Source organism: Ursus arctos, unplaced genomic scaffold (assembly GCF_023065955.2).
Source record: "Ursus arctos isolate Adak ecotype North America unplaced genomic scaffold, UrsArc2.0 scaffold_22, whole genome shotgun sequence".
Taxonomy (NCBI): Eukaryota; Metazoa; Chordata; class Mammalia; order Carnivora; family Ursidae; genus Ursus; species Ursus arctos.
In genome coordinates, this window is record NW_026622897.1 from 23,170,577 (window position 1) to 23,195,945 (window position 25,369).

General features: G+C 48.9%; 1 protein-coding gene across 6 annotated transcripts in view; it reads left to right on the forward strand.

Moving 5' to 3' along the window:
* FLI1 (Fli-1 proto-oncogene, ETS transcription factor) overlaps positions 1 to 25,369 on the forward strand; it is a 122,259-nt gene that overhangs the window by 73,950 nt on the left and 22,940 nt on the right. For all 6 annotated transcript variants that reach the window (XM_026505414.4, XM_057316587.1, XM_026505415.4 and 3 more), the window contains 3 exons: positions 5,493 to 5,647; positions 9,920 to 10,123; positions 18,512 to 18,577. In XM_026505414.4, coding sequence (XP_026361199.1) covers positions 5,493 to 5,647; positions 9,920 to 10,123; positions 18,512 to 18,577 — 425 coding nt within the window. The remainder of the gene's footprint in view (positions 1 to 5,492; positions 5,648 to 9,919; positions 10,124 to 18,511; positions 18,578 to 25,369) is intronic.

Below are 25,369 nucleotides of genomic sequence, written 5' to 3' on the forward strand. Positions count from 1 at the left end.
GCAGAGTATCTATCCCGTGTGGGGTGTCTTGGCTCATGGACTAGATTTGTGGCATCCAGTGCAGGGGCCACCAGCCACACGTTGCTTTTAAGCGCTTTGAAATCCGAAACGGACATGTGCTCGAAACGCAAGATACACACCGTTTATTACACAAAGACTTCCAAGCGTATGGGGGGGGGATAAAATATCTCATTAATTATTTTTATATTGATTATGTTGAAATGATCATTTCTTTTGGCTGAATGATCATTTCTTTTGGATAATTTTCTTTTGGCTCAGTGAGTTAATATATTAACATATTTTAATATATTTTAAAATTCATTTCACCTGGGTTTTTTTTTATTTTAAAAATGTGGCTACTAGAAAATTGAAAATTATCTATGTGGCTCACATTGTACCACGGGGCAGCGCTGGGCCAGACGCTGCAGACAATCCCCCTTGGGTTTAGGAGTTATTTCACGCTCATTGGAGACCCCATAGATATTCGTGTCTCTGGAGCAGGTATCCTCTGTGCCCAGAGCTACACTGCCCCTCTTGCTTTTTATCCCAATATTAAGTCATTTGGACCAGGGGCACGGGGTCACGTGGAGAGACTGAGGTCTGGGGAGCTCAGGGAGAGCCTAGCTGGCCCATGTTGTGGGAGGTTTGCTCTCTTTCTTCATATCTTCCTGCCGTGGTTGAATCTGTTAGGATGAGTTGTTCTTGGAACAGCAAGGCCTATAGGTTCTGTGATGTATGTAGACTTCAGCAACTTGACCCCAGGCTGTGGTCTGCAGATAACTCTTAGCTGCATCCTGCCTCAACCTCGGGGATCAAGGGAAAAACATCCCATGAGGGAAAGAGTATTATTTTATGGACGGGGCAATGCAAGGACCTGCTGCTTTGTGTGTCTGGCAGGCAGGACCTGGGTTGGCGTTTGTCTACCCTGACACCCTCTAGCACGGGCCAGCGGGCTCTTGGATGCTCTTAGGAGACACGGAGAGACTTCGCATTCCACCTACAGGAAGATCAGCCTCGCACACGCTGTAACTTCTGCCTCTCTGACTGCAGAGCCGCTCTCTCAGGGGCCTCCTCGGGTTCTGAACCTTGCAGTATGGAGCATGTCACACAAGCTGGGTGGGAAGCTGTCCCCGGGCTTCTGGAGAAGCTGTGAGCACCTGCTATGTAAGAAGGTGAAAACAGCTATGCGGTTAGGGCGAATGGCTAGATTATGGGTGATTTCCTTTCCTCTCCTTGAAATTTGCTTCTCACTTGTTGAGTACTCCTTTTTAAAAACAACAAGCACACATCTAGGCATGGATCCTACAGAAATCCTAAAGTCAACACAGATCGCTCAATGGTGCGTGGTATGCACGCCGCAGGGAAGACACACGTAATAGGCCCTAATGCGACTGCATGGCTTGGGTGGCCTTGGTGCTTCGCATGAGCTGTGTGAATACAGGGAATCCACCGACCGCAAGCCTGGGCTGCACACTTGTGGCTCTCTGGGTCGTGCGCTCTGAGTTGCTGGGGGTTGAGTGGGAAGGTAGAGAAAACATCTGTTATAGGCTGAAGGGGTCATCCTTGGGAGTAGTCTTTGAAATCTTCTCTTACCCAAATACTCAAGCATTCTCACCTTGTTTTAAATTGCTTAACACTTTGCAAGGCCCTCTTGGAAATCACTGGCAGGATTTTTTAAGCAGCGTTCACCGAACATAGGAAAACAGAACGGGAAAAATTGCCCCACGGTGAAACTAAAGGAGGAAGTTGCAGGGTCCACGTCACCTTTGCTGGGGCCTCTCCTGCCATGGCTTTCTGTTGCCCTGAGAGGGAGATGCTCTGAGTCACACGCTTGGAGCCAGCACCTCCTCCCTGCTCTATTGTGGCTGCCCCAGACCCTCTTGTCACCTGTCCCAGGGCTCTCAGCTGCCTGTGGGCCCCAACTCATGCTAGCTGTAAGTGCAGGTCTCAATACAAATTAGCAGCAGTGCGGGCTGGCTGAATGGCAGAACCTCTTCCCCTCCATCCGTGCTCCCCCTCGCCCCCCCTCTTGTTTTCATTGGGCCTCTTCACAGGCGCCAGCTGCCTCATTAAAGAGCAGCCTCTAGGCTGTGCTTCACCTGTACCCACCCTTAGCGTAGCTGTCAAGCCCAATGGCCGCATGCGAGGCGTTTGCTGTCTGCGGGAGGCACAGGGCCCACGAGCTGGCGAACGGAGGGGAGTGTGGCCGGCCAGCGGTAAAGGTACGGCTTTCCTTTCTTTTCTCCCCGAGCAGTCAACGGAGGGCCGGCCTGGGCACGTGTGGTGGTCCAGGGTGGACCCAGGCTTCTCCGAGGGCACCCCTGGCGGAGGGGACTGGCCGCCGGGACAGGGCCTCATTGCAGAGGAGGAGTACCCAAGAGTGGGCGTCCAGACGCATCCGCTTGCACAGCTGGGGAGCAGGTGCCTGCACAGGTGCTGGAGGAAGGAGACAGGAGGAAGCAGAAAGATGAGAACTTCTGCGGATAGGAAGTGAGGAGGTTCCAACTCCTGTACAGCCCCCAGGTCACCCCAGCAAGCGAACCCTGGTCCCCGCGGTGGTTCTGATGTCCTCCTGTGGGAGCCGGGGGATCCTGTGACCTGGACGCCCACCTCCCGGGCCGGTGCCCATCCCGCTTTGGTGCTCATGGCTCCTCTTCTTACCCCATCCCAGACCAGGTGGCTTTTACCAAATGTTTCCTCTTTTCAGATTTGTTTTTCTCTATTCCTGGCACCAAGGTCTGGCCCTGCCATACGTGCCTATGGCATAAAGGGTCGCCCCACTTTCGCAATTTCTGAGGCTCTGACTTTTTTCACCTCTGCACGGCAAGAGGTCAGTTTTCAGCTCAGCAACCGCCAGAGGCCCAGCCGACGTGGGAAATGATTTTCCAAACCTTGGCTCCATGATGTTCTTAATGGGGAGCTCAGCCTACGGAGCAGCACCCCCTCTTCCATCACGACCCCCCTCCCCCGCCCCGTTGGACGTGGCTCTTCTCTCTGAGAGTTTTCTCGCCCTTGCCCACGGCCCTTGCACTCCAGCATCCGCCAGAGGAAGTGTGTGCTTGGGCCGCCCCACCCTCTGCCGCGGGGTTCCCAGCCAATGAAAACGCTGCTCCCCTGGTTCAAGGCCAACTTAATCCTCCAAACTCCTGCTGCACTTGGGTTGTTTCACAATGGACAAGTATGTTGGGACAGGCTGCCAGGCCGCGGCGGTGTGTGTGTGTGCGTGTGCATGTGTGTTGGGGGTGTGCCGGGGTCTGCGTGTGTGTGCTCGCAGTTCCGCGTGGGCGCGTCGGTGCGCGTGTGCGCAGGCGCGCAGCGGCGGGTAGCTGGAAGGAGGGCTGGGGGCGCGGCCAGCTTGGCGCGAGCTCAGCTCGGCCGCAGCTCCGGGGTCTTGCTGCGACGGCTTCAGGGCAGGCCAAGGCCTCAACAGCAGAAGCCGGAGGGCCAAACTGGTGAAAAGCCCTGATGTGCTACTGCCTCCCCTCAGACTGCCATGGGGACATTAAACCTTCAACAATCTGGGGCTCTGACGGCTGGTTCTTGGTTCTCTGCCTGGAAAAACAGTAGGCGAATAGTAAAACCTTAAATTCTAACATGTGTAAGTTATACATCTTATTTTCATTTTCAGCCCATGTTCCCCTCTGTAAGACATCAGGAAAAAATTACCGTCTGACTTCTAATATCTCAGTGGACCATTTATCTCCCAGCTATGATAAGTGATCTTCAATATTTTTTTCCTTTCAGATTAAGAAACAAATTCATTTAATTGTCTTTATTGAATGTGCTCTGGCCCCCCTCCCCTGCCTGAGCCCCCGCCCCACCCCAGGCTGTTCCTCCTTTCCTCTGTGATCCGGACTGCCCTCCCTGCCTCTGGAGGGGCCGCCACCAGCCGCGGGATGGGCGAGGACCCATCTGGCACGGCCTGGCTCCTTAAGTCCTCAGGATGGTGGGTCCCTGCCCAGAGCAGAGCGAGAAGGGCAGTGGCCAGGCCTTTGGGAAGCCTGGAGTCTTTCTGCGGCCCAAGGTTGGGCCACTGTAATCTGAACCTTATCTGAACTCCTTGGTCTGAAGGCCTGGTTTGGAGCTCTTGAGAGAACTGGCTGTCTCCCAGGTCTGATGCTTGCGGCACTGTGTAACCACGGCGGCAGCCTCTCCGGGGCCTTCCAGTCGTCCCCTTTGGTCCCGCTGCTGCTGCTAGAGTGGCGGAACGGAAGCTAGGGCAGGGTGGGATGGCACTTTCCCTGGGCATGCTGGGAGGGGGGACCATGATGCCAGGCTGGGGGGGTGGGTGTGGAGCGTTCTGCCAGTCTGCTCCTGGGCACCGGGGGCCACAAGTGGGGTGTCAGCTTAGATCTCCAGACAGCTGCTCAGGGCTGAGCTGACGCCAGGGAGCAGCCTCTAACTGGGCTACAGACATCAAGGCTGGGTTGGATGATTTTTCCCTTGTGCACTTTCTTATGGTTCTTCTGTGAGCATGATGGCCAGGGCTGCAACCTGCCACCAGAGCCACAACCTCTCTGTCAGGTCGACATTCTTGAATTCTATTCCTCCTTCATGCAGCAACCAGCCCGTTTGCGTGTGTGCATGCGTGCATGTGTGTGTGTGTGTGTGTGTGTTTTAAAGTAAACTCTCGGCCCAGTGTGGGGCTCAAACTCAGGACCCTGAGGTCAAAAGTCACATGCTCTACCAACTGATCCAGCCAGCCATGCCTGCGTGTGTGTTTTGATAGGAAGGCTTAACACCAAACCCGTGTCCTGTGTCCACTTTTACTAGCTGTGTGACCCTGGCCCAGTCACCTCACCTCTCAGTTCCCTCAACCATAAAGAGGAGATATGAACCCTTGCCATGGCTACCTGGGAGGCGTCCTGGGAAGTTCAGATAGAACAGTGTACGAGAAATGCATTAAAATCAGATCCATGCAATAGAGTCCACTCAGAAAACATCGCTCACTCATCTCCTCTGGAAGGTTCTCCGTAACACATTGAGGTTTAAAGGAGAAAGGAAATGTCAGCCTTTCAGGAAACTCCCAATCCAGCCAGGGGAAGAGCCTCTGCCATGCTAACCATCCCACGGTGTGACCGGTGCTAGGACCAAGGCAGACACAGAGCACTGTGGGGGGTGTGGAGGCCTACCTGGGGGCCGCCTGGGGGCCCGTGCACTTGCAGGCTGGAGTAGAGGTTGCCTGGCGACAAGGCTAAAAATGTCAGCCGCAGTCAGATCGGGAGGGCTGCAGCACCGTCCTAAGAAGTCCAGACTGTAGTCTGAGGCCAGTGAGGAGCTGCCAAAAGTTTTTAAGTACCGTAATTATAGGATTGGGCTGGGATTTGAAGAAGACTCTGGTGGCGGCGTGGAGGAGAGAAATAAAGCAGCAGTGGCAGCAACAGCATTACACCAAGTGGGGCTGGGAGACGGCGCCATGGTTGTCGGCCCATGCTGGGCTGATGGCAGCTGCTGTGATCACTTCCTCTGGGCTTTGTGTCCTCTCACTCCAGGGAGTCTCCGGTGGACTGCAGTGTTAGCAAATGCAGCAAGCTGGTTGGTGGAAGCGAGTCCAACGCCATGAACTACAACAGCTACATGGACGAGAAGAACGGCCCCCCTCCTCCCAACATGACCACCAACGAGAGAAGGGTCATCGTCCCCGCAGGTACTTTGGGAACCAGGCTGCCGGCTGGCATCTGTGTCCGCGCTTTTCTGGGCTAGGAGTTGGAGGGCAGGCTTCTCCCAGTGGGCGCCTAGACCTTTACCTGGTACCCTCTTCCCTATGGAAATGCCTCCTTAGGAAAGTCCAGCTGTCCTTCAAGATAGTGTCCCACGTGCCCCCAGCATCCTCAAACAGGTCCCAGCGCACACTCTCCCCCACGGCCTGGTACCACAGGATGAGGCCTGCAAAGAGGGCAGAGGCAAGGCCGTCTGAATTCAAAAGGAGTCCCAGGAACTCCCAACGGGCCTGCCCTCGCCTGGAAGGAGAAGGGTGGCTATAGAGGCCTGTCATGTCCATCAGGCATGTACTTCCTGCCATCGGCAGGGTCCCACCTTTCCAAAATTACAGCCAGCTCTTTCAGTTTCAAAATAGCAATAACTATATTTAACAAATGGAGCGCCTTAACGTGTGCAGCAAGTGAAGTCATTATGTAAAAATAGCCTATTTTTCCTAGGTATTGGTGCTGTTGGTTACAGAAAATAAGATCATTGTTCAAGCCTTTAGTCCCCTGGCTGGACACTCCACCTCGGCTAGACCAGCAAGCTCAGCAGCCTGGTCAGAAAGGGGGTTTGAAAACTACAACATGTAGAGTTGGCGCCAGTGGAAGGAGCAAGAACTTCCAAATCTTAAGCAAAGTGAATTACAGGGCAGGGATTACAACTAATCTTACCAAAATAACATGACCAAAAAGGCAAAACCCCTTCCATTTGGAAAAGTGTAAATGCAGTTGTGTCTGAGGGCAAAGGATTAGACATCTCTTTGAGGTAATGCAAAGGAATTTGCTTGTGGGTCTGGAAGGCATGGTTTTGTAATGAGCCTCTCCTCCCGATGCCCTTTTGTATTTATTTTCCACGGGAAGCTGTGTCTCCCCATCTCTGAGGACTATACGGCTGCATCCCTGCATCCTGGGCCAAATTCAAGATGGCGGGGAGGGGGGTGCGAGGTGCGGGAGCCAGTGAGGCAGGAGAAGCTGGGCTAATGGGGACTCGTCCTACAGCGCCCACTAGGACTTGAAAAGAGTTCACAAAGGAGTTTGAGTTTTCTTCTTCCACAAGCATGTGACTTCACACAGGAAGAGGAAGAATAGCTCCCATTTGCTGAGCACTTTGTGGGTGCCAGGCACCATGTGAACTGCTTTCTCTACATTCCATTACTACTATCATCTAACGTTTGAGCTCCTCCCTCCTTCAGGACAGCAGGAAAGTTTAGCTCAGGTACATTGGTAAGGTCCAAGAAAACCATGTTGCTCCCTTCTCATCAAAGAAGCGGACGATGAAACAGTAGTAGAGCTGACGTGGTGGGAACCTCCCTGTTCTCCCCTAAGCAAAGCCAAGCCTCACCAGGCCTTTGCTCATCTGGCATCAAACTGCCCCACTTCCCCGAACAGTGGCCAGCACAGGAAGGCAGTCTTGAGCACCGAAGACGTAGGGGATCAGAGATTGTCTCTGAACCAAATGTCGATAACCATCTCATTTCTGCAGTCACTCTTGGGAGGTGAGAGGGGGCAGACATGGCCAGACTGCTCGGTTGACCTTCACCTCTGAATTGGTATCAAAATGCTTTCAAAAGGGATATCAAAATGGCAGTCCTCAGTGGACCAAGGTAGCCATAGCAGTAATCGTGATACTAGCGTAAATTCATATCATAGGGGTTTTCAAGCATTTCTTGTAATGAATTCACTAGCTATGGATTTACTTCATTATTTTACCTCTGGTGAGATCTTTAAACATTTTCCTCAGACATTTTGGATTCCTCCAGGCCAGCCTCCCGGACATGAGGGAAAGTCTCATTTGGGTGACTCCACAAATCAAGGCAATAAAACATTTGTGGAACAACTGATTGAATTTATGGTGGGATTTTAAGACAAGTATAAACGAGGGCCCTGGTTAATCACCAGTTTCAGGTTCAGATGGGAAGAAACTCGGACTAAATCATCCAGGAAATACATTTGGAAGAGTTTAGCATGATCCAGAGTGGAAGATTTATAATTCATTGTGCTGTAGAGAGAGAGAAATAATATTGTGATAGAGCCCAAAGCAAGAAAGGAAATAATAAAGTAAATTAAATATACGGTGCAAAATTGAATTTGAGGTCTTGAATACTAAAGGTGAGGAATTAGGAGAAGCCAAGGAGATCAGATGAAATAAAATGCTATGTAACCCAAGCCCCACCTGTGCCATTTTTCTTTAGAATTCTGAAAAGGTGCAAAATATTTCCATTTACCAATGGCCTGTGCCTAATTGTTTCTGGGGAGTAAAAGAGGAAAACAAACCAAGAAATTGATCTGAGAGAGAGAGAGATGCATATATGGACTTGTACAATGAACGTTTAGGAGGAGCTCTGTTATTTGGCATAATAGCAGAACAGCTCACAGGTGAGTTAAGGCAGGATCCTGAAACAGCAAGAGGAGGGGCTTCCGGTCAAGGCGACCCACCCCCTCCACTAAGCGAAGTCCTAGGAAAGACTTAAGTTTGAGTTAGGGACTTAACCTTTCGAAACTCCGCTTTCTATCGTAAAATGAAGATAAAAGCCATTTTGCTGGATTTTCTAGATATGTGAAAAATGGGACATGTGGAGCAGCTGCACAAATACGGGGTGCAGATAGTAGGCACCCCAAATCTGAGGTCACAGCAGTATGTGACCCATAACTCCAGATTCTACCCTCCCCTCTCTTGCCAGCTTCTGCACCTCCAGCACCAGTAAGGCAACCACTCCCACACATGGGCGGAGGCTGGACGCTTTGCAAAGCAAATTCAGCCCCTGCCATCCAGATACTCACATATAAAAATTAAGGAGGAATGGCGAACCCATGGCAAATGAGGGCAATCAGCAGAAGCTCTGAGTAAAAGTGTTGAGGGATTCGCATGTGGTGTGAGGCAGGCAACGGAACCTTGCTTCCTTTCCCATGGTCATTCCTAATCATTCAAACCTGGTCCCCATTTTTGCCAAGAACCTTTGCAGACTCTTAAAATGAGAGGGTGAGGGGGTTGAGAAGCAGCATAGATCTTCCTACCAAGTAGACATGCTAATAATAAAGCAGGCCCAGTAGAAGCTGGGGGGAGACAGCTGACCTACAATATCAAGTCTCCTCCTCTCCTCCAGGAAGCCTTCTTTGACTCTCCAAGTTCTCAGTATTTCCTTCCACCCGTGACTCCTTCAACTACCACCACAAAATCTGTTGCTTACATATGTGGTTTCCCGCCTAAATGTTTCACACGGACAGATCTTTCATGTGGCCAAGAGCCAGGTAGTTTTCTTGTATGATGGGCATTTTTTTTAAATGATGGGCATATCGAAGGTGTTTATTGGATTTACTAATAATTGGTCACCAAGGAAAGAGATGGCTTCCAGCCTGTGATAAGTGATAAGATACAAGTGCCCTACCCGCTGTGGAATTTGCTGGAACTCATCACCAGCATTAGACACCCCCTTCACACACACACATACCTAGCCAAAAAGGAGCTGTGTGGGTCCTAGCTGGAGATGACCTCAATCATTAGAGTATTTATGTCCACTCAAAGGCTAAAGGCCTGAAAGGTTTTCTCTCTCCAATACTTTTTCTCATCTTTGGGGACTTAAATATCATAAAAACGTTTGGGGGATGATCTGGTAGAGATTTCAGCACAGCTGTCTCCGCAAGGAGAAAACCCAGGTTGGATTTATGTTAAAGGCTAACACCGCTGGGTTTTCCAGCCGTGCAGATGGAATTGCAGTCAGAGCGTATACATATGTGTTCTTTTCTGTAGCCATCTGAGAGATCCGTGTTCTTCCGTGAAATCATTAACGTTCTTGAGATGCAGATGGTTTCCCTTTCCAGAGACTTTGGTCCCTGGGTCCGTGGAACTGTGTATACTTTCATTTTGATGCCACCATTTCTCAGGCAAAGGTTTTAATTGCCCTGCAGAAACTTTAAAGAGAATGTTCTGTCGGGATGCCTAGGGAGACATCTAAGAGCCTCCCCAAAGGGCTAAGTGGTTCAGGCAGTGCCAGATGTGGAACAGCCAGATGGGGGGATCTAGAAGGGAACCATCTGGGCGGGAACCCACTTTCCCCCTGGGGGACAGAGGGGGAGAGGGAGCCAGAGAGGGGTGCGGGGGGTGGGGGGAAGAGGGTGAGGAGAGGGAGGGACGGAGAGAGAGAGGGTCTACCCAGCCTTCATGAAGGGGAGGGGATCCCGGCGGCCCGGCCCTTGCTAACAGGTCGTCTCGCCTGCAGACCCCACGCTGTGGACTCAGGAGCACGTGCGGCAGTGGCTGGAGTGGGCGATAAAGGAGTATGGCTTGATGGAGATCGATACGTCCTTCTTCCAAAACATGGATGGCAAGGAACTGTGTAAAATGAACAAGGAGGACTTCCTCCGAGCCACTTCCCTCTACAACACCGAAGTGCTGCTGTCACATCTCAGTTATCTCAGGGAAAGTAAGTGTCCTGTCTGTGTCTGGGCCAGGGAGCCACCCCACGCTGCGCGGGTGGAGCCCCAGGCTGAGAGGAGACTCTGCAAGGCCCGCCCCAAATGAAGACTGATTTCCCATGCAGCCAATCCAGGAAGAGGAAACTGGTTCTGCTTCTTCTTCTTCTTCTTCTCCCTGCCCCCCAGTCAGGTTAGGCTGGGCAAATGCTGCAGGAGCCCCAGTCAGGGCCTGTGAAGTTGCCAAGGTCACCTTGGCTCCTACAGGCCCTGAATGACCCAGTCCTGGCATGTCAAGGGAAGCACAGTAAGGAACGGAGAAAAAGTAGGGAGCTGTGACCCAGTGGGGTCTGCCAGAGTGTAGTCACACTGTTTCCATGAGAACCCCTTTCCAGAAACTGCCTTGCCCTGTAATTATAAATAGATGGATACCCTGGCTGGGATTTTCCTGCACAATGATTTAAAGTTCCTCCAGTAAACTCTAGATCCATGGATTTAGGATTTAAGGTTTTGAAAATTTACACATTAACTTCCTCTTATCCTTGGGGTCACTCTGGCACACCCAAACCCCACCTTTGCTGGCTGCTAGCTACACACCCTTGCTAGCCAAACAGGGAGCACAGCAGAGGCTCTGGGTGCACGAGGGTCTCTTGGACACTTTCTTCTGGCACAGCGAGAAGGAAAAGAGCTTGGGAAAAGATTTTATGATAGAAAGTATGTTCTCGCTCAAAAGTTTATCCAGTATGAGAGTTCTCAGGCACCCGGCTCCCATCAGTTTCATATGAATTTCATTTGATCTTAAACATACACAGAGATAGGAACAGAATTTTTTCAGGCAGGCTAATAACCTCAGCCCCAAATCCTCATCAGAAATCCAGACCCAGTGGTATATCAATGACCCCAAGTATTGAAGGATTTGTCTGTGGCCAGAAAAGATGGTACTGAGATCAGGGCATTGAAGCTGCAGGAAAACAGATGTGGGCTTTTTCTACAAGGGGGCTTTGTAACAGTCAGCCCTGAGCAGGGAGAGCCGGGCAACCTTGGGATGCAGCGTCTTCTGTCCATAGCCGAGGCTGTCGGGCATCTTGCAGGAGGTAAGCTTTGGAATGAAGGAGCTTGCTGATTTTCAAGCCCTTTCCAAGCTGAGATCTCTGGATCCTGCCTGTGGGCTGCTTTCCTGGGCTCCTGGGCTCTGGGTTGGTTAGTTCTTCATTTGCTCCCCCATCGCCCAGTGGGTCTTCAGACTCACCCTCTCTGTAATCTTCTGCCTCATGCTACAACAGTGCACGACGTGGGAGCAACACATGCTGGCTATAAAATTTAAAAATTTTCAAAATGCCTTTGGAAGTTTCCACTGGTGCGTCCGGGCTTTCTGGTCACCTCTCCGAGGCGTCTGGTAACCAGCGAGAGAGCGTGGCTGATGCAGTGTATGCTAACACCAGAGCGGTTACCTCATGTCTGAGTCTTGCTGCAACATGAGGTCAGCCCAAGAAACAACAAGTTCAGAAAAGGGGGCGATTCTCTACCCAGTTTTCCCTGAGCTTTGGAGAATTAACAGTTTCTAATGATCTGTATTTCTCAACTTTCAAGTGTTTATGGAATTTTTTTTTAAAAAGTTCTTTGCGCAGAGTCCTGTCGTGATGCTAGCCAGACCGGGCAGGGGGTGGGGGCGAGCGACAGAAGCTGGGCGTTGAGAAGCAGAGACCAGCAAAGCAAGAAGGCCCATGAAGCCTACCTTTCTGCTTCTTCCCACATCAGATGGGGGCGGTCCAGGAGTCACTGGCCGCTTTACTTCGTTTGTGGGAGAATAGACGGACAGCAGCATCAGGGACAGCACTTCCAAACCCTTTAAGGGACCAGTAATTTGGGGTTCCATGGCAGATACCTTTGTTGGGGAGATGTTGGAGCACATTCTGACTTGACGTGGGGGAAAGCCCCTTCATGCCATGTGATTCCCCAGGCCTGCTTTCGGGCAGATCCATAAGCAACCCAAGCCCCCACTAGGATTTCCTACCACAGAAGAACCCAAGCCACAGACCCTGAAGCAAGACCAGCACCTGCCCCAAAGGCCTAGTTGTCATTTGATAAGGGGGTCCATGGTAGCCTTGACAGAGGGGCGCAGATAACTAAGGGGCAAAGGAGTGAGCAGGTCGTGAAGCAGTGGAGGCCAGAGGTTTGGTGTTTTGGGGGTACAGGGAACAGGGCAAGAAAAAAAGTGCGTTGCTGCGGCTTTCCTTCTTTCTTTTAAAAAATGTTTGTAGATATTGAGGAAGGTGCCCCAAAGCAATAAAAATATGAAGTTTCCAGAAAGGAGCTTATTAGTGTAGCAAATTTCCAGGGTGAAGAGGAGATGGAACAAGGTACGTAGTTGATACAATGTTGAACGAAACAGCTAAATATGAAGTGCTCTGTGCGCTGATATAAAAACCACGTTTGCCTGCAGAGGCCAAAATTAAAATCCTGTATGAAGGTTCAAAAAAAAAAAAAAATTGCCCCAACATAGTATTGTAATCGTCTAAAGGCCTTTTGAGGAACCTAGACTTAAAATGATCCACTTTCATGGGGAAAAAACCTTGATTCATGCTTCTTTTCAACTGGTGTCTAGCTTCGCATGGTAGCCTATGTCTGGGACCCTCTGTGTTGGGGGGTGGGTAGGCAGCTAAGACCCCTGCCAGGAGGCCATGTGCCTGGTGACTGTCTGCTCTCATGATGGCTGGGAACTCCCTGCCTTCAAACACTTTATTGTTTTTCCAGACTTAACTTCCAGCGGATGTTTTGTGCTGAGGCAGGGAGGCCAGTGCTTTGGGGACAGAGGCTGGGGCAGCTGAGTTGAGGCAGGGAAAGGGGTGCTAATTCCTTGTGCTTTGTCATCTGTCCTTTTGCCGAGGAGGGGGTTGGGGTTCAAACATACCCACTTTGGCAAGAGGTGAAAGGGAAAGAGCCGAGTTGGAGGAGGTGTGGTAGGGGCTAAGGAAAGTCAGCAGAAGAACGTCGGAGGCCCTCTCGTCACTCCAAAGTGTCTGATCTTTCTGGACTTCCACAGAAAAAAGGAAACCTTGTAGGATAAGAAGCTCGGGCATCCATTTCACACGTGGACTAAAGGTGCTTGAGTATTGATTCTGGTTGTCTGGGAGGCGAGCTCCACCTTTCAGTGTTAAATAGCAAACTCACATTTTAAAATGTTATTTTCCAGGGTGCCCTGACTGATGGCCTGACATGCTAGGATTTATCTGGGCTCTTGGAGGTGCTTATTTTCCATACCTTGGCTTTTCAGTTGTCCCAGATAGAGTGGCCCTACCCTATGCCCGCCCTCTGTAACTTCACCCACACTGGAAATGGGAGGAAGTTGGTGAGGGCGGGGTCCAGGGAGGATACCCATAGTACTTTGGATGATTCTGGAGTCTCCTGGGGACAACAGGGCCCGGGTGTGCATCTCCCCAGGTGCCATTCACTGCACGTGGACTGGACGCCCCCTTGTGGACACCATGTGGACAACTATCTCTAATCCCCATTTTAAAGTCAAAGCAACTGAGGTCTAGAGGGCTTCAGAAACTGGTTCAAAGGCATACAGCCAGTGGAGAGCAGCCTGGTAGCTAAGACCCAGGCCTCCTAAGTCCCACTCTGAAGCCAGGCTCACAGCCTCATGCTCAGACGTGAGAGGATCCAAGACAGATGGGGAACCAACCTCCCTTCTCCCCGTTAGAATGAGCCTTTCTCCCGTGGGGCTTTCCTGTGGAGGGCCAGGCCACTTTCCCCACAGCATTTTCTGTTTTCATTTGTACCAAGAGATAAATGCTTTCCGAAACTTCCCCGTGGCCTCCTGGAATGAGGCAGATTAAAGCCAAACCTATCACCACAGTAACCCTGTCCTTCTCTCTTCCCGGCGCCGCCCCACACCCTGGACCTGACCAGCGGCCCCGGCCAATATCTCTGTCGGGCACACCCTGGTTGGCAGGGGCTGTATTTACCGTCGGAGGGCTGAGGGAAGTGAGATTGGGCCATCACAAGGCACGGCGGGGCCGGACCCCAGAGGAAGTGACAGCCCGTCCGGATTGGCAGCTCAGACTCAGGGCCCCTGGGGGGGGGGTGGGTGTTGGGGTTTCTGGGAGCCCAGAAGTTCCTGGGCTTGGGGTGGCCAGAGACAGGAGAAGGAAAAGGAGTCTTTTTTTATTTTACAAAAAGTTGTGCTCTGTAGGTATTTCTGAGTCGGACCCGTGAAAAATACTAAGACACTGTGTTTTTCAATCGTGGTGGCACCAGAGAAGGAAATATATTGTGTGACAGGGAGACTGCAGAAAAGGTATCTATCTTGATTCCCATTTTTAATTTAAACTTAATGGAAAACACATTTTGCGTTCTGTGGCATTCCCCCCCCCTCCCTGCCCCACAGCCTCAGAGGGCCGGGCAAAGGTGATGGGTCCGGGCAATCAAGCTGGTGAAGTATTATCCCTTCCAGACCAGGGTCTGACCAGTAAAAGAGAACAGGATTCAGGCACAACAAAAGGCCAGATTTTCCCTGGACTCCATCTGTAGTCAGCCGGGCCTGTGGTTGGAACATGGAGCCTTATTTCCCTGCTCCCTCCTCCCACCCCCGCCCATGCACTGCAGCCCAGAGAAAGGGAGAGCCGCAGTCAGTAGGCTTCGGGCAGGAGACAAAGGCTTTGGCACCGGCTGGCCCCTTGTCTCCCTGCTCCAGGTGTCCCAGATGAAGAGCAGGCTAGGTGGGGGGACTTGAGCGCTAAAGAAAGCCCCATTGTTGGGGCGCTACCTCACCCCTGCTAAGCCTCACTCTGTTCATTTCCATCTTCTTGAAGATTCCTAATACAATATCCAGTGACGGATGGACTCCAAACTGGAAAATTATTTTTTCCTTATGCTTTCACTTTGGGGGGGCACTCCATTCTCAGCAGCCTCTTCATGCTTTTCGGGGCCCCGAATTAGTGCATGTATATATATATATATTCGCATGCATACATTAGTAACAGTACGTAAGCAAACAAATACACATTTTCATTGAAGTATACAGTCAAGCAAAAAGCATAAATGTACAACTCAACTATCACAAAGGGAATCCACTCACTTGTATGAGCACCCCCAGGTCAAGGTCAAGGAAAAGACCAGAAGCCTCCTTGTACCTTTTCTCCATCACCTTTCCTTCTTCCTCCACAAAGGTAACCACTGTCTTGATTCCCAACACCATAGGTGAGTTTTGACTGTTTCTTAGATTTAGCCTGAGGGCTGTGGGGTCTGCTGGACTGAGAACAGGTTCTGTAGCTAGACCAGTATGGGAATCCTGCTTCCTGGGCTTTCTGCCTCTGTGGCCCTGAGCAAATTACTTGACTTCTTCGAATGCTGATGTTCTCACCTGTAAAAGGAGAAGGACCTGATGCTGGCTTCACAGGGCTCGTGTAAGGATTAAGTGAGAGAAGAGATAGAAAGTGTCTGGTGCTTACTTCATTCAAGAGTGTTGGCTTCCCTCCTCCCATCACAGCCTGTTCGCTAGGACAGGACGGGGTCAGGAAAGATTAGGAGCTCAGTTAGCCATTAGCCCCGCACAGAAGGAGCCTGAAAGCAGGAGAAAAAAAAAAAAAAAAAAAAATCCAAAGCCACAGAGTGGGAGGCCAGGCTCCAGGAAGGACCTTCTTGAATCAGAACAAAGTCCCATAAGAAACGCGCGTACTCTGCCATCGTCTGTAGCCTGAAGAACTTGTCAAATAAAAATCGGAGAAGAAAAGGGGATGTTGGTCCCTGGGGAGGGAGGCCAGCTGCCCCTAACCGCCCCTCCTTCCAGCAGTGAAACTTGAACCAAGAACGGTCTTCAGGGCAAAATCCTTTTCCTAGGTTACCATGAAATATGTATTTCATGCAAGCTTTGCAGGGGTCAAACGACCCTTTCTCTCGGCTTTCTGGGAGTTTCCTGTGGAATTCATCTGCGCCCAAAGAAGAACTTTCAGCAAGGGGAAAATTTAATAAATGTGGTTTATCTAAGCTTCGTGCTCTCAGCTAAATCTGCACTAATGACTCAGGCAGTTTGCTCCTCTGAGACCATCATTTTTCTTTATTTGCTCCAGCCGTGAGGTTTCAGCCTGAGGGAGAGAATGTCGGGGACAGAGAGGCAGACATTCTTGGTCTTATTCCTGAGACCCCTTTTTTTCTATTCCCTTGGAACGTTTGGTTCTATTTCTTAACCTCCTTCCAGTCATGGAGGGTTATTTCTTATTGCAGCAGAACCCATTCATAACTCCAGGTCCAGAGCACAAGACGAACTCTCAGCAAGCTCTTTTACAAAGGGTTTATTGTATGTCATTGTGGTGTCTGTGGGAGAAGGGATGTAAAAATAGTCATGATAACAGCTAGCATTTACTGAACACTCACTAGCAACCAAGATCTTTTTTGAGCACTTGACACGTATTATTTTATTCAATCCTCGCAACAACCGTGTTAAGTGGATGTTATTATTAGCCCATTTTATATAGAAGGAACCTGTGGCTTAGCGAGATTAGGTAAATTGATGGAGGTCACAAAGCTAGTAAGTGGTAAGAGGCAGGTCTAACTTTCAAGTCTCATTTGCATAACAACCATAATGAAATGAGATTGTCCCAGCCTCACTTGGTCCTTGATATTTTTGGAGAAGGGGCTGACCAAACGCATCTGGTTCTTGGGATATTCCATGCACATGACTGTCTCATTTCTATTTTTTTTTTTTTAAGATTTTATTTATTTGAGAGAGAACACGAGCAAGGGGGAGGGGTGGCAGGAGAGGGAGAAGCAGACTCCCCGCCAAGCAGGGAGCCCAATGCGGGATGCGATCCCAGGACCCTAGGATCATGACCTGAGCGAAAGGCAGACCCTTCACCGACTGAGCCTCCCAGGCGCCCGAGACTGGTCTCATTTCTAAAACGGTGTGCACGTGTCCACGCTTTGGCATACTGTGGTCTCAATACCACCTCCACCCCTCCTCTTTTTTTGTCTGGAGCTGTTTGGGGGGCTAGAAGTGACAGTTGCCCAAGCCAGAAGTCGTCGGTGCTAGGCAGTTGGGGGATTCTTATAAAAATTTCTCCCTCGTCGTCTGGCCTGGAAGGGACACATTTTCTCTGAGGCACACAACCAAACGCCCACAGCTGGGTGAGGCAGCAGCTCCAGCCGGCCTCCCTGCCATGACTGGAGACTAAAAATAGGATCGTCTGACAGCCCATCCCCTGTCCTCAGCCCTGGCACCCAAGTCAGCCACCCGTCTGCACAGAGAAGGGAAAATTTTCAAAGACTTCCCCAGCCTCAAACACCTCCTGGCAGGCTTATCGCGTCCTTTGTAAAAGCGTATCCCAGCCCTGGTCTTTGAAAGCACTTCAGAGTTTTCCCCAGGAGAAGCTCAGGAACTGCAAAAATGCCTGCATTTTATAAAACAAAATTCCTGGATTCTTTTGAAACTAAGGAACAAGCTTAATTTTAGGGGAAAGGGGGAATTTTTACATGCAGCACAAAAAACTATCGTTCCTGAAAATTCGTAGACGAGGGCCTCAAATCAGTAGTTTACACGTTCAAGTTCAATTTTAAGAGACTGTATAGCGGCCTCTGGGATGACAGAAGGTTCAACGTCCCATGCCTCACGTTCAGTTGTATTCTCCTAGACATTTGCAAAGGAAGGCAAGAGTAGCTGCTGGAACTCCCGCCACCTGCCCCCCCCCCCCCCGCCCCGTGCCCCTTCCCAACTGCCAACACTCCCCTCCACCGACAAGGAATAATATCCAAGGAGCTCACCCACCAGTAAAAGGCCCTGTCCTTAAACCCACAGGGTATCATAGCAGCGGGAATTGCATAGCTTCTCCTCCAGGGTGTGGTAGAACGACAGACTGCAGGCCAAATCTGCCCAAATCTGCCCAAATCTGGCCAACTCTGGCCCATGGACAAAACAAAACAAAAACAAAAAAGAATGTGCAACAGAGACTGTATTTAACCCACAAAGCCTAAAATATTTACTATCTGGTCTTTATAAGAAAAGCTTGCCAACTCTGGCTATAGTTTAACTCCTTCATTTTTCCGCTGAAGAAATCAAAATCTAGATTTACCCATGGTCCCACAGTGAGATTCCCAGTCCCGTGCTCCTGCCATGTCATGGTGTGGACACCCAAGAACTTCGAATCATTAACGTGCCTGCTGGGGAGGGCTATGCGTATCCCACCCGCAAGTGTTCTGTCCTAACTTACTCTCAGGGGAACTCCAGGAATCCAGTACCTTGCCCCCAAGATGGATTCCAGTAACTCTTTCTTTCTTGCAAGGAGCCATCTGTCTCTCTTCCCTACACCCCGTCTATTCCCCTCCCCAATCCCTTCTCATTCCATCTTCTGTTCTTGATCTCAGAAGAACATCTTGTTATAACCAGCTTCTGCTTTGCCTTACAGGTTCACTGTTGGCCTATAACACAACCTCCCACACAGACCAATCCTCACGACTGAGTGTCAAAGAAGGTGAGTCTGTTCTCTCATGCATTTTCTTCAGTACCAGGTGTGGCACCATTCCGTGCTGTTAAGACTGGTTCAGGCACCCCCGAATCTGTGCACCATTAACCTTAAAAATAGAACTGGTGGTTATTTTACCAGAAAAAAAATGGGTTTATTTGGGAATAGCAGAGAATAGGAATTCTGGATAAATATGCTATGGCAAAACCATAGGTAAGCCCAGCAAACAAAGGAGAGGAACATTATTTTATGGAGAAGATGGAGGAAGTTGGGAGGAGTTCTTTTGAATGGAAGTCCAGAGGAGAAAAGAGCTCAAGGTGATGACTGTCTCATTGGCTGAGATTCAGGGGTAGCGGATTTCTTATAGGAGAGAGGCAACCTACATCTTTCCTGTTGGGGCCTGTAACTGATGATTCTTTCCTGCTGGAGAGTCTTCTGTTGTGGTAGGTAATTGACACATCTGTGGAAGTCCGTAATTGACAATTCTTCCTGTAACTTACATTTGAGTGGTAGTGGCCCCCCTCTGGGTTCCCCTTTCTGGCCTCCCAACTCATTTTATTGAGGTTTCTCTTTGTTAATTTGCAAGCACCAAATCTCTTGTGTTTTTTTCTAGCATACAAGGCAAGAAGCCAAACCTTATCCCACTTGCACTAGCTGCAAAAATAGAGCAACGTTTTTAAATATCTTGTAATAATATCAAAGATAGGACTTGAAGTTGTTACACCATGAAATAAAAGGGGTTGTTCTCGGAGCACTGCTCCCTTTCAGAGCTGGAAGTCAGGGCCTTCCTCCATTGAAGATAATGAGATGAAGATTTCTTTTTAAGGATTCTTGCAAAGCCACATTTTAAGGGTTGTTTTTCCCCTCACAAATTTTAGCAATGCCAATTCATTTTTAAAGTGGTGATTTGGGGATTTGGTCTAGTTGGTTTGGTTTGGTTGAGAGAGGCAGAAAACAACCTCAACAAATGATTTTTTGCTAGTGAGGATTTTATTATAATAGCATTTCTCAGCATCTTATTTATGGACCATTGTGAGGATTTATTGCTCCAGATACTGCTTTAGATTCCAGGCATTTAAACAAGTGAATAATTCATGGTACCTGGTTTAAGGGAGAAAAATATGTTAAGTGAAAAAAATCAGCCCAAGGCAAAAAAAAAAAAAAAAAAAATCCATGGAGGAGGGGAATATTGAGGGGAGGCTTAAGGAACGAATAGGAGAACGGCAGCCGTGCTCTCTTCCTTGGCTTCCTACTTTATTACTTTTTCTGTGATGTCCATCTGCTCTAATAGAGAATGAATGAGGGCAGAAGTTCTCGGTACAGGTGCCGTGTGGTAGAGCACAGCATTATTTTTCAGAGAAACTTAAAGCTCTTCTAAGAGAAAAGCCTTAGAGACCATTTGATTAAGAGTGCTCACAGGTTACGGAGGAGGCAGACCCATAATGCCTGTGGGTGTCTTGGCCACGGTCACACCTTTGAGCACATAGGACTTTGTGTTCGCTGTTAGCAATTTCTAATCAGACGATGACCAGAAAATGTGGAGGAAGGAATATATAACGTGGTGAATCTGCTTTTAAACTTTTGTGGTTTCGTTTGCTTCCTCTCCCCCGCCCCCCCGCCCCACCCAGGGTTAGTCCTTTTTATGCTACCGTTTTCCTTTCCAAATCAGATTTTTTGAATTTTGCCATGAAAACGAAGGTTATATTGACTCATTCTGCAGCCCAAGCCACATGTTGCTTGCTGACCTGTTTAACGTCGTGTTGCAGACGTCTGTCATGAGGGAAATGTATTATAGTGACAGACATCAGACTGGAGGTCAGGGCATCTTTGTCTTCGTTTGGGGAAATCGCTTCATGCCCTGAATCTTTGTTTCCTGTCTAATAAAAGGACCGAACTAAATCAGGAGGAGTCAAGCCCTGACTCTTGAGCACCTGACTTCTAAAGAGAAGTCGTAGAGCCCCGGGTGAGGGCTCTGCCTTCATTCAGGGCCCCTCTGTTGTGATTTGGTATACTTAGCTAATTTCATTTGTAGATAGGGATCCAGTTCTTGGAAGGAAGGGGGCAAGCGGAAAGGAAGCACTGGAGGAAAGGAAAGGGAGGAAAGAAGAAGGAAGGGGGATCCTTCAAAGTTCCTTTCATTCTACAGGCTAAAGCCTGCTGGCCACCAGTGAGGCTCTGGGACAGAGCCAATAAGAGAATATCTGATATTGGGCTTAAAATACAGATTTTCATTTAGAAGCAAGTCTGAATTGAACTGCATTGATAAGCAACTCATTACTCCTCCAGGGGTCTTAGCTTTCAGCCTCTCGCCTCTACCTACCACACTGCATTTCCTTCCCTTGGCCCTTTTGTGTACAGGCGGCCGTGCATTTGTAATGCCAGTGGGCTTATTCAGGCTTCGTGCAGGAATAGCTCGCTCTTGCTGGGCAACCACCCTCTTCTGAAATAAATTAACTCTAGTATCCAGGCAAACGCATGCTGCCAGGACCTCATTCAGGTGGTGCGGAGCATTTATCTCCCAACATCGGCCCTGGCCTCTAGAGACCATTAAGTCTGTGCCTTGCAGGTGCGTCTTTTGTCCCCAGTAAAGCTTTCCACTTGAGCTGTCTTGCTTCTGTGTCGCCTCCCCCCTTGTGAGGTGGTCTGAATCTGTCTGAAAGGCCCATCACCCACAAAACAAAGTGCATTAGCAAGACAAAGCTAATCAGGCTTCTCTCTCCTTCCTTTTCACCCTCCTCCCCATATCCCTCTCTCTCTCTCCCTCTCTCTCTCTCATGTGTGCATGCTTTTTCTCTATCTTTATTACTTAAAATATTAAATGGAAAAATAAAGAGAAGACACAGTGCAACCTTGGTTCCATTTTGTTTGAATGAGAAACATATATAGCCCCAAACAAACCCAGAGTACGTCAAGAGCACCAGAGCTCTGTGTGTGTGTGTGTGTGTGTGTGTGTGTGTGTGTGTGGTGCTTCACAAAGGGCAGGTGCTAGCATCAAGCACAAAGGAAAGAAGTTGAGGAGATGACGTCTATTCGTGTTTCTTCAATTCACTTATCAAATTAGAATGCCTTTTTGCTTTAAAAATGGCATAATCACCCTTCCAGCTTGTCTCTCGAAAATGATTGCACTCTCTAAGGGTTATTTGTGCCCAGGAAGTAAGACTTGATTTTTAAAAATTAATTTATAACAGTCTGTAAGCCCCTTTAAATTAAGTATTCTATAGTCACAGATTGGCCCCAGTTAAAACAGTGGTGCTCTCTTGACCTTTACTTCTCAAGGCTAATGCACTTGAAAAAATAAAGTAGGAGGGAAGCAATTGTTACCCATTTACAGTAGCAGCCATGACTGTTGACTGTCGTCCAGAGAGGATTTTGTAATGCCGTTGACACTTTCACAAGCTTTGCTTCTGCTTTTGGCCTGGCAGCATCCCTGAGAGGTAGCTAAGATCCTCTCCAGTTTGCAGATAGAGATTCAGCAATACGAAACCATTCACTGAAGAGCACACAGCTAGTCAACAGCATCGCAACGACTCAAACCCAGGTTGTAGGATTCAAACTTTCCTTGCTCCAAATGGTCTCCCTGAAACATACAGCTCGTCCCTTCTCGTTGGATGTCCACGCAGACAATATCTGGCCTAAATGTTGTTTCAGCAGAGATTTGAAATTTTCCCCATTATTTTGTCCTGTCCCCCTACCCCCAATTTTCCCACTATCATCTCCATCCACGCCCTGTCCTGTTCGCTTTTCCCAAAGATGAATTCATACACAACCTCTGCTTGGCGTTACCTTCTGGTCTCAACTGCACAGAGAATCACCTGGAGAGCTTTTTAAAGATACTGGTGCCCTAGAACAAATATTGTACGGCTCTACTCCTATGAGGCATCTCGGATAGGCAGAGCCATAGAGACAGGGTGTAGAATGGTGGTTACTGGGGCTGGGAGGAGGGGGATGATGGGCAGCTGTCGTTGAATGGGTGCAGAGTTTTAGTTTGGAAAACTGAAAAAGTTCCAATGGCGGGGGTTATACAATGAACGTGCTTAATGCCACTGAAATGCATACCGAGAAATAGTCAAAATGGTCAATTCTTTTAGGATGTTTTATCACAATAAAAAAATAAGACATTTAAATTAAAAAAATGTATATATAAAGAGTGCCTGGGTGGCTCAGTCGGTTAAGTGTCTGCCTACCTTTGGCTCAGGTCATGATCTCGGGGTCCTGGGATAGAGCCCCACGTTGGGCTCCCTGCTTAGCGGGGAGTCTGTTTCTCCCTCTCCCCCTGCTTGTGCTGTCTTTCTGTCAAATAGATAAATAAAATCTTTAAAAAAATTTTTTTAATTACTGATGCCTAGGCCCCACACAGGACCAATTAACTTGGAACAGCTAGGAGTGACACGTGGACATTGGGAATTTTTTGGAGTTCTCCAGGTTACTCTCATAACCTGCAGCCAAAATCGAGAAGCCCTGTGCTACAGGGCAGACGCAAACTAGAGGGAGAGGACCCAGCTCAGAGCCCCCACCAGGTTTTCTTAGAGATACACTGGGCAGTTGATCTTGACCTTTCCTGACCCCTAGAGCAGGACCTGATGGTTCAGTAGAGAAGGTGCAGGTTGAGTGGAGGAATCCCATGATCCTGACTTGTTCTTTTCATCATCGTCATTGACAATGTTACAGTTATCATTGATTTTGACAAGTTTGCATTAGTACCTCTCTTCACATCTCAGAAATTCCTCTTATACGCTCTCATTCTATGTATCTAAATGACCCCGATGCTGGGCTCAATCCCACGACCCTGAGATCATGACCTGAACCAAAATCAAGAGTTGGATGCCCAACCAACCGCACTACCCAGGTGACCTCGATTTTATAGGACACTGGGGGGTCTGGAATTTAAGTGGCCTTTCCAAGTACATATGAGTGCTGGAGCCAGGACCATTGACTCTCCAAACCTGTTCTCTCTGCCCTACACAGTGGGGTTGGAGGGTGTTTGGGGGTGCAGGTCGGAGCTCCACCTTGTTTTGGGGGTAAACCCTAGGGCCTCCCAGTGCTCTCAGCCAGACAATCCGCGTGCAGTGATCCGCCCATCTCTCCTTCGGAGCTGTTTTGCATGCCTAAACCCTCATTTCCTTAGCTCCTCATGCTGGATCTGTTTAAATACCTCAGACTCTCCAAAAGTCAGAGGATATTGAGCTCCTTGTTTATTAACTCCTGGAACTCATAAACCTGCCAAGGGCCCGTGTAGCACTGAGCTGCTTGCCCCAGCCAGGGAAGGCTTTCCGAACCTGCTGCTGAATGCAAAACCTGAATGCGGGTCGGGTGTCTGCCTGCGGAATAGCCTCAGCCGTCTCTAGCAGTTGCCTTGGCTAATGGATAAAAAGTCTGTCTGCTTACACTGTAAGTATGGGGGGGAGCAACTACCTCTCCACGTCCTTTGTAGAGAAATGCCTAACGGGCGCTGAAGATCATGCTAACAAGAGCCCGGCTTCTCTCAAGGAGATTTCCAGATGGCAGGGGCCCCCACGCACATAGCAACGGGCCCTTTTTGCAGCCCTTTATTGTTTGCCAAGCATTTGCACATCCATTATCTCATTCGCGCCTCACAACATCACGGTGAGACAGCAGGGCTGGTATGATGATTATTCTCACTGATGATGGTGAAAACAAGGCCCGGAGGGATTACGGGGTTCGTGGGAAGTCCCCCAGGTCTTAGGGTAGAGCAGGGCTCACACTTAGGTCTCTGGGTTCTTTTCTCCCTCCAAGCTATTTCTCACCTCACCCTTTCAACATATTTAATTCAAGCATGCTAACAATATTTTAAATTTAAATTAATTAAATTATCCCATTAGTGCCCTGAATTTACCCAAGGCGGGTGTTCATCTCTTATTTCAACATTATAACATTGATGAGAAACTCAAGCTCTGGACTTGGACCATATGACCCTGAACAAGTCATTTATTTTTGCTGCATTAGTTTCCTTGTGTATAAAATGAGGACAGTTTTAGGACCCCTTCAGGGCTGAGATAGTACTCACAAGTCACTTCGCATGGTATCTGACATACCAATAATGGCTCCGTATGTTAGCTCCATGAATTATAATAATTAGTAGTATTATTGCAAAATAATTAGAATATTTTTGAGGGCTTACTGTTTGCTAACACTGTGCCAAAGGTGGGGAAGGATACCTTACTATATCATATGGCATGGTAATACCATCGGTGAGACGTCCAAGCTGCTTAAAATCTTATTAAGGAGATACACGCAGAACTCATAAGGAATAAGATGAAATTGCATGTAATCAATCAGAAAAAAAAATGCTACCTCCAAGAAGTTCTCTGAGAGTAATGGAGAGATGAAAAATCATTCAACGCTAACATTGTGCATCCTCCCCGCCAAACCTTTCATGTGACAGAAGACATGTGAGGCCAGAGAAGACTGAGTCCAGCCAAGACCACACAGGGAGTGAGCGACAAGTGGCGGAGTTTGAAGTCACTCAGTACCTTAATCAGGAATGGACCAAAATTCTGTGATTCATGCCCACGCCCTATTCAGTCACGTCTTCATTTGTTAAGAACCTACCATGTTTGGGACACTAGGCTGAACCCCAGAAACATGGTGTGCAACCAGCACCTACCATCAAGGGGCTGATAATCAGAGATACTACAGATAAGGCCAGTAAGTCGTTAAAAGCTGTATATTAGAGTATGGGTGATATATCACCAAATCTTGCCATCCCCCTGCCATTTACATCCTCTCTGGGGTGTCCTTTATGATAGAATTTTAGAGGTCAGAGTGAAAGATGGGAGGCCT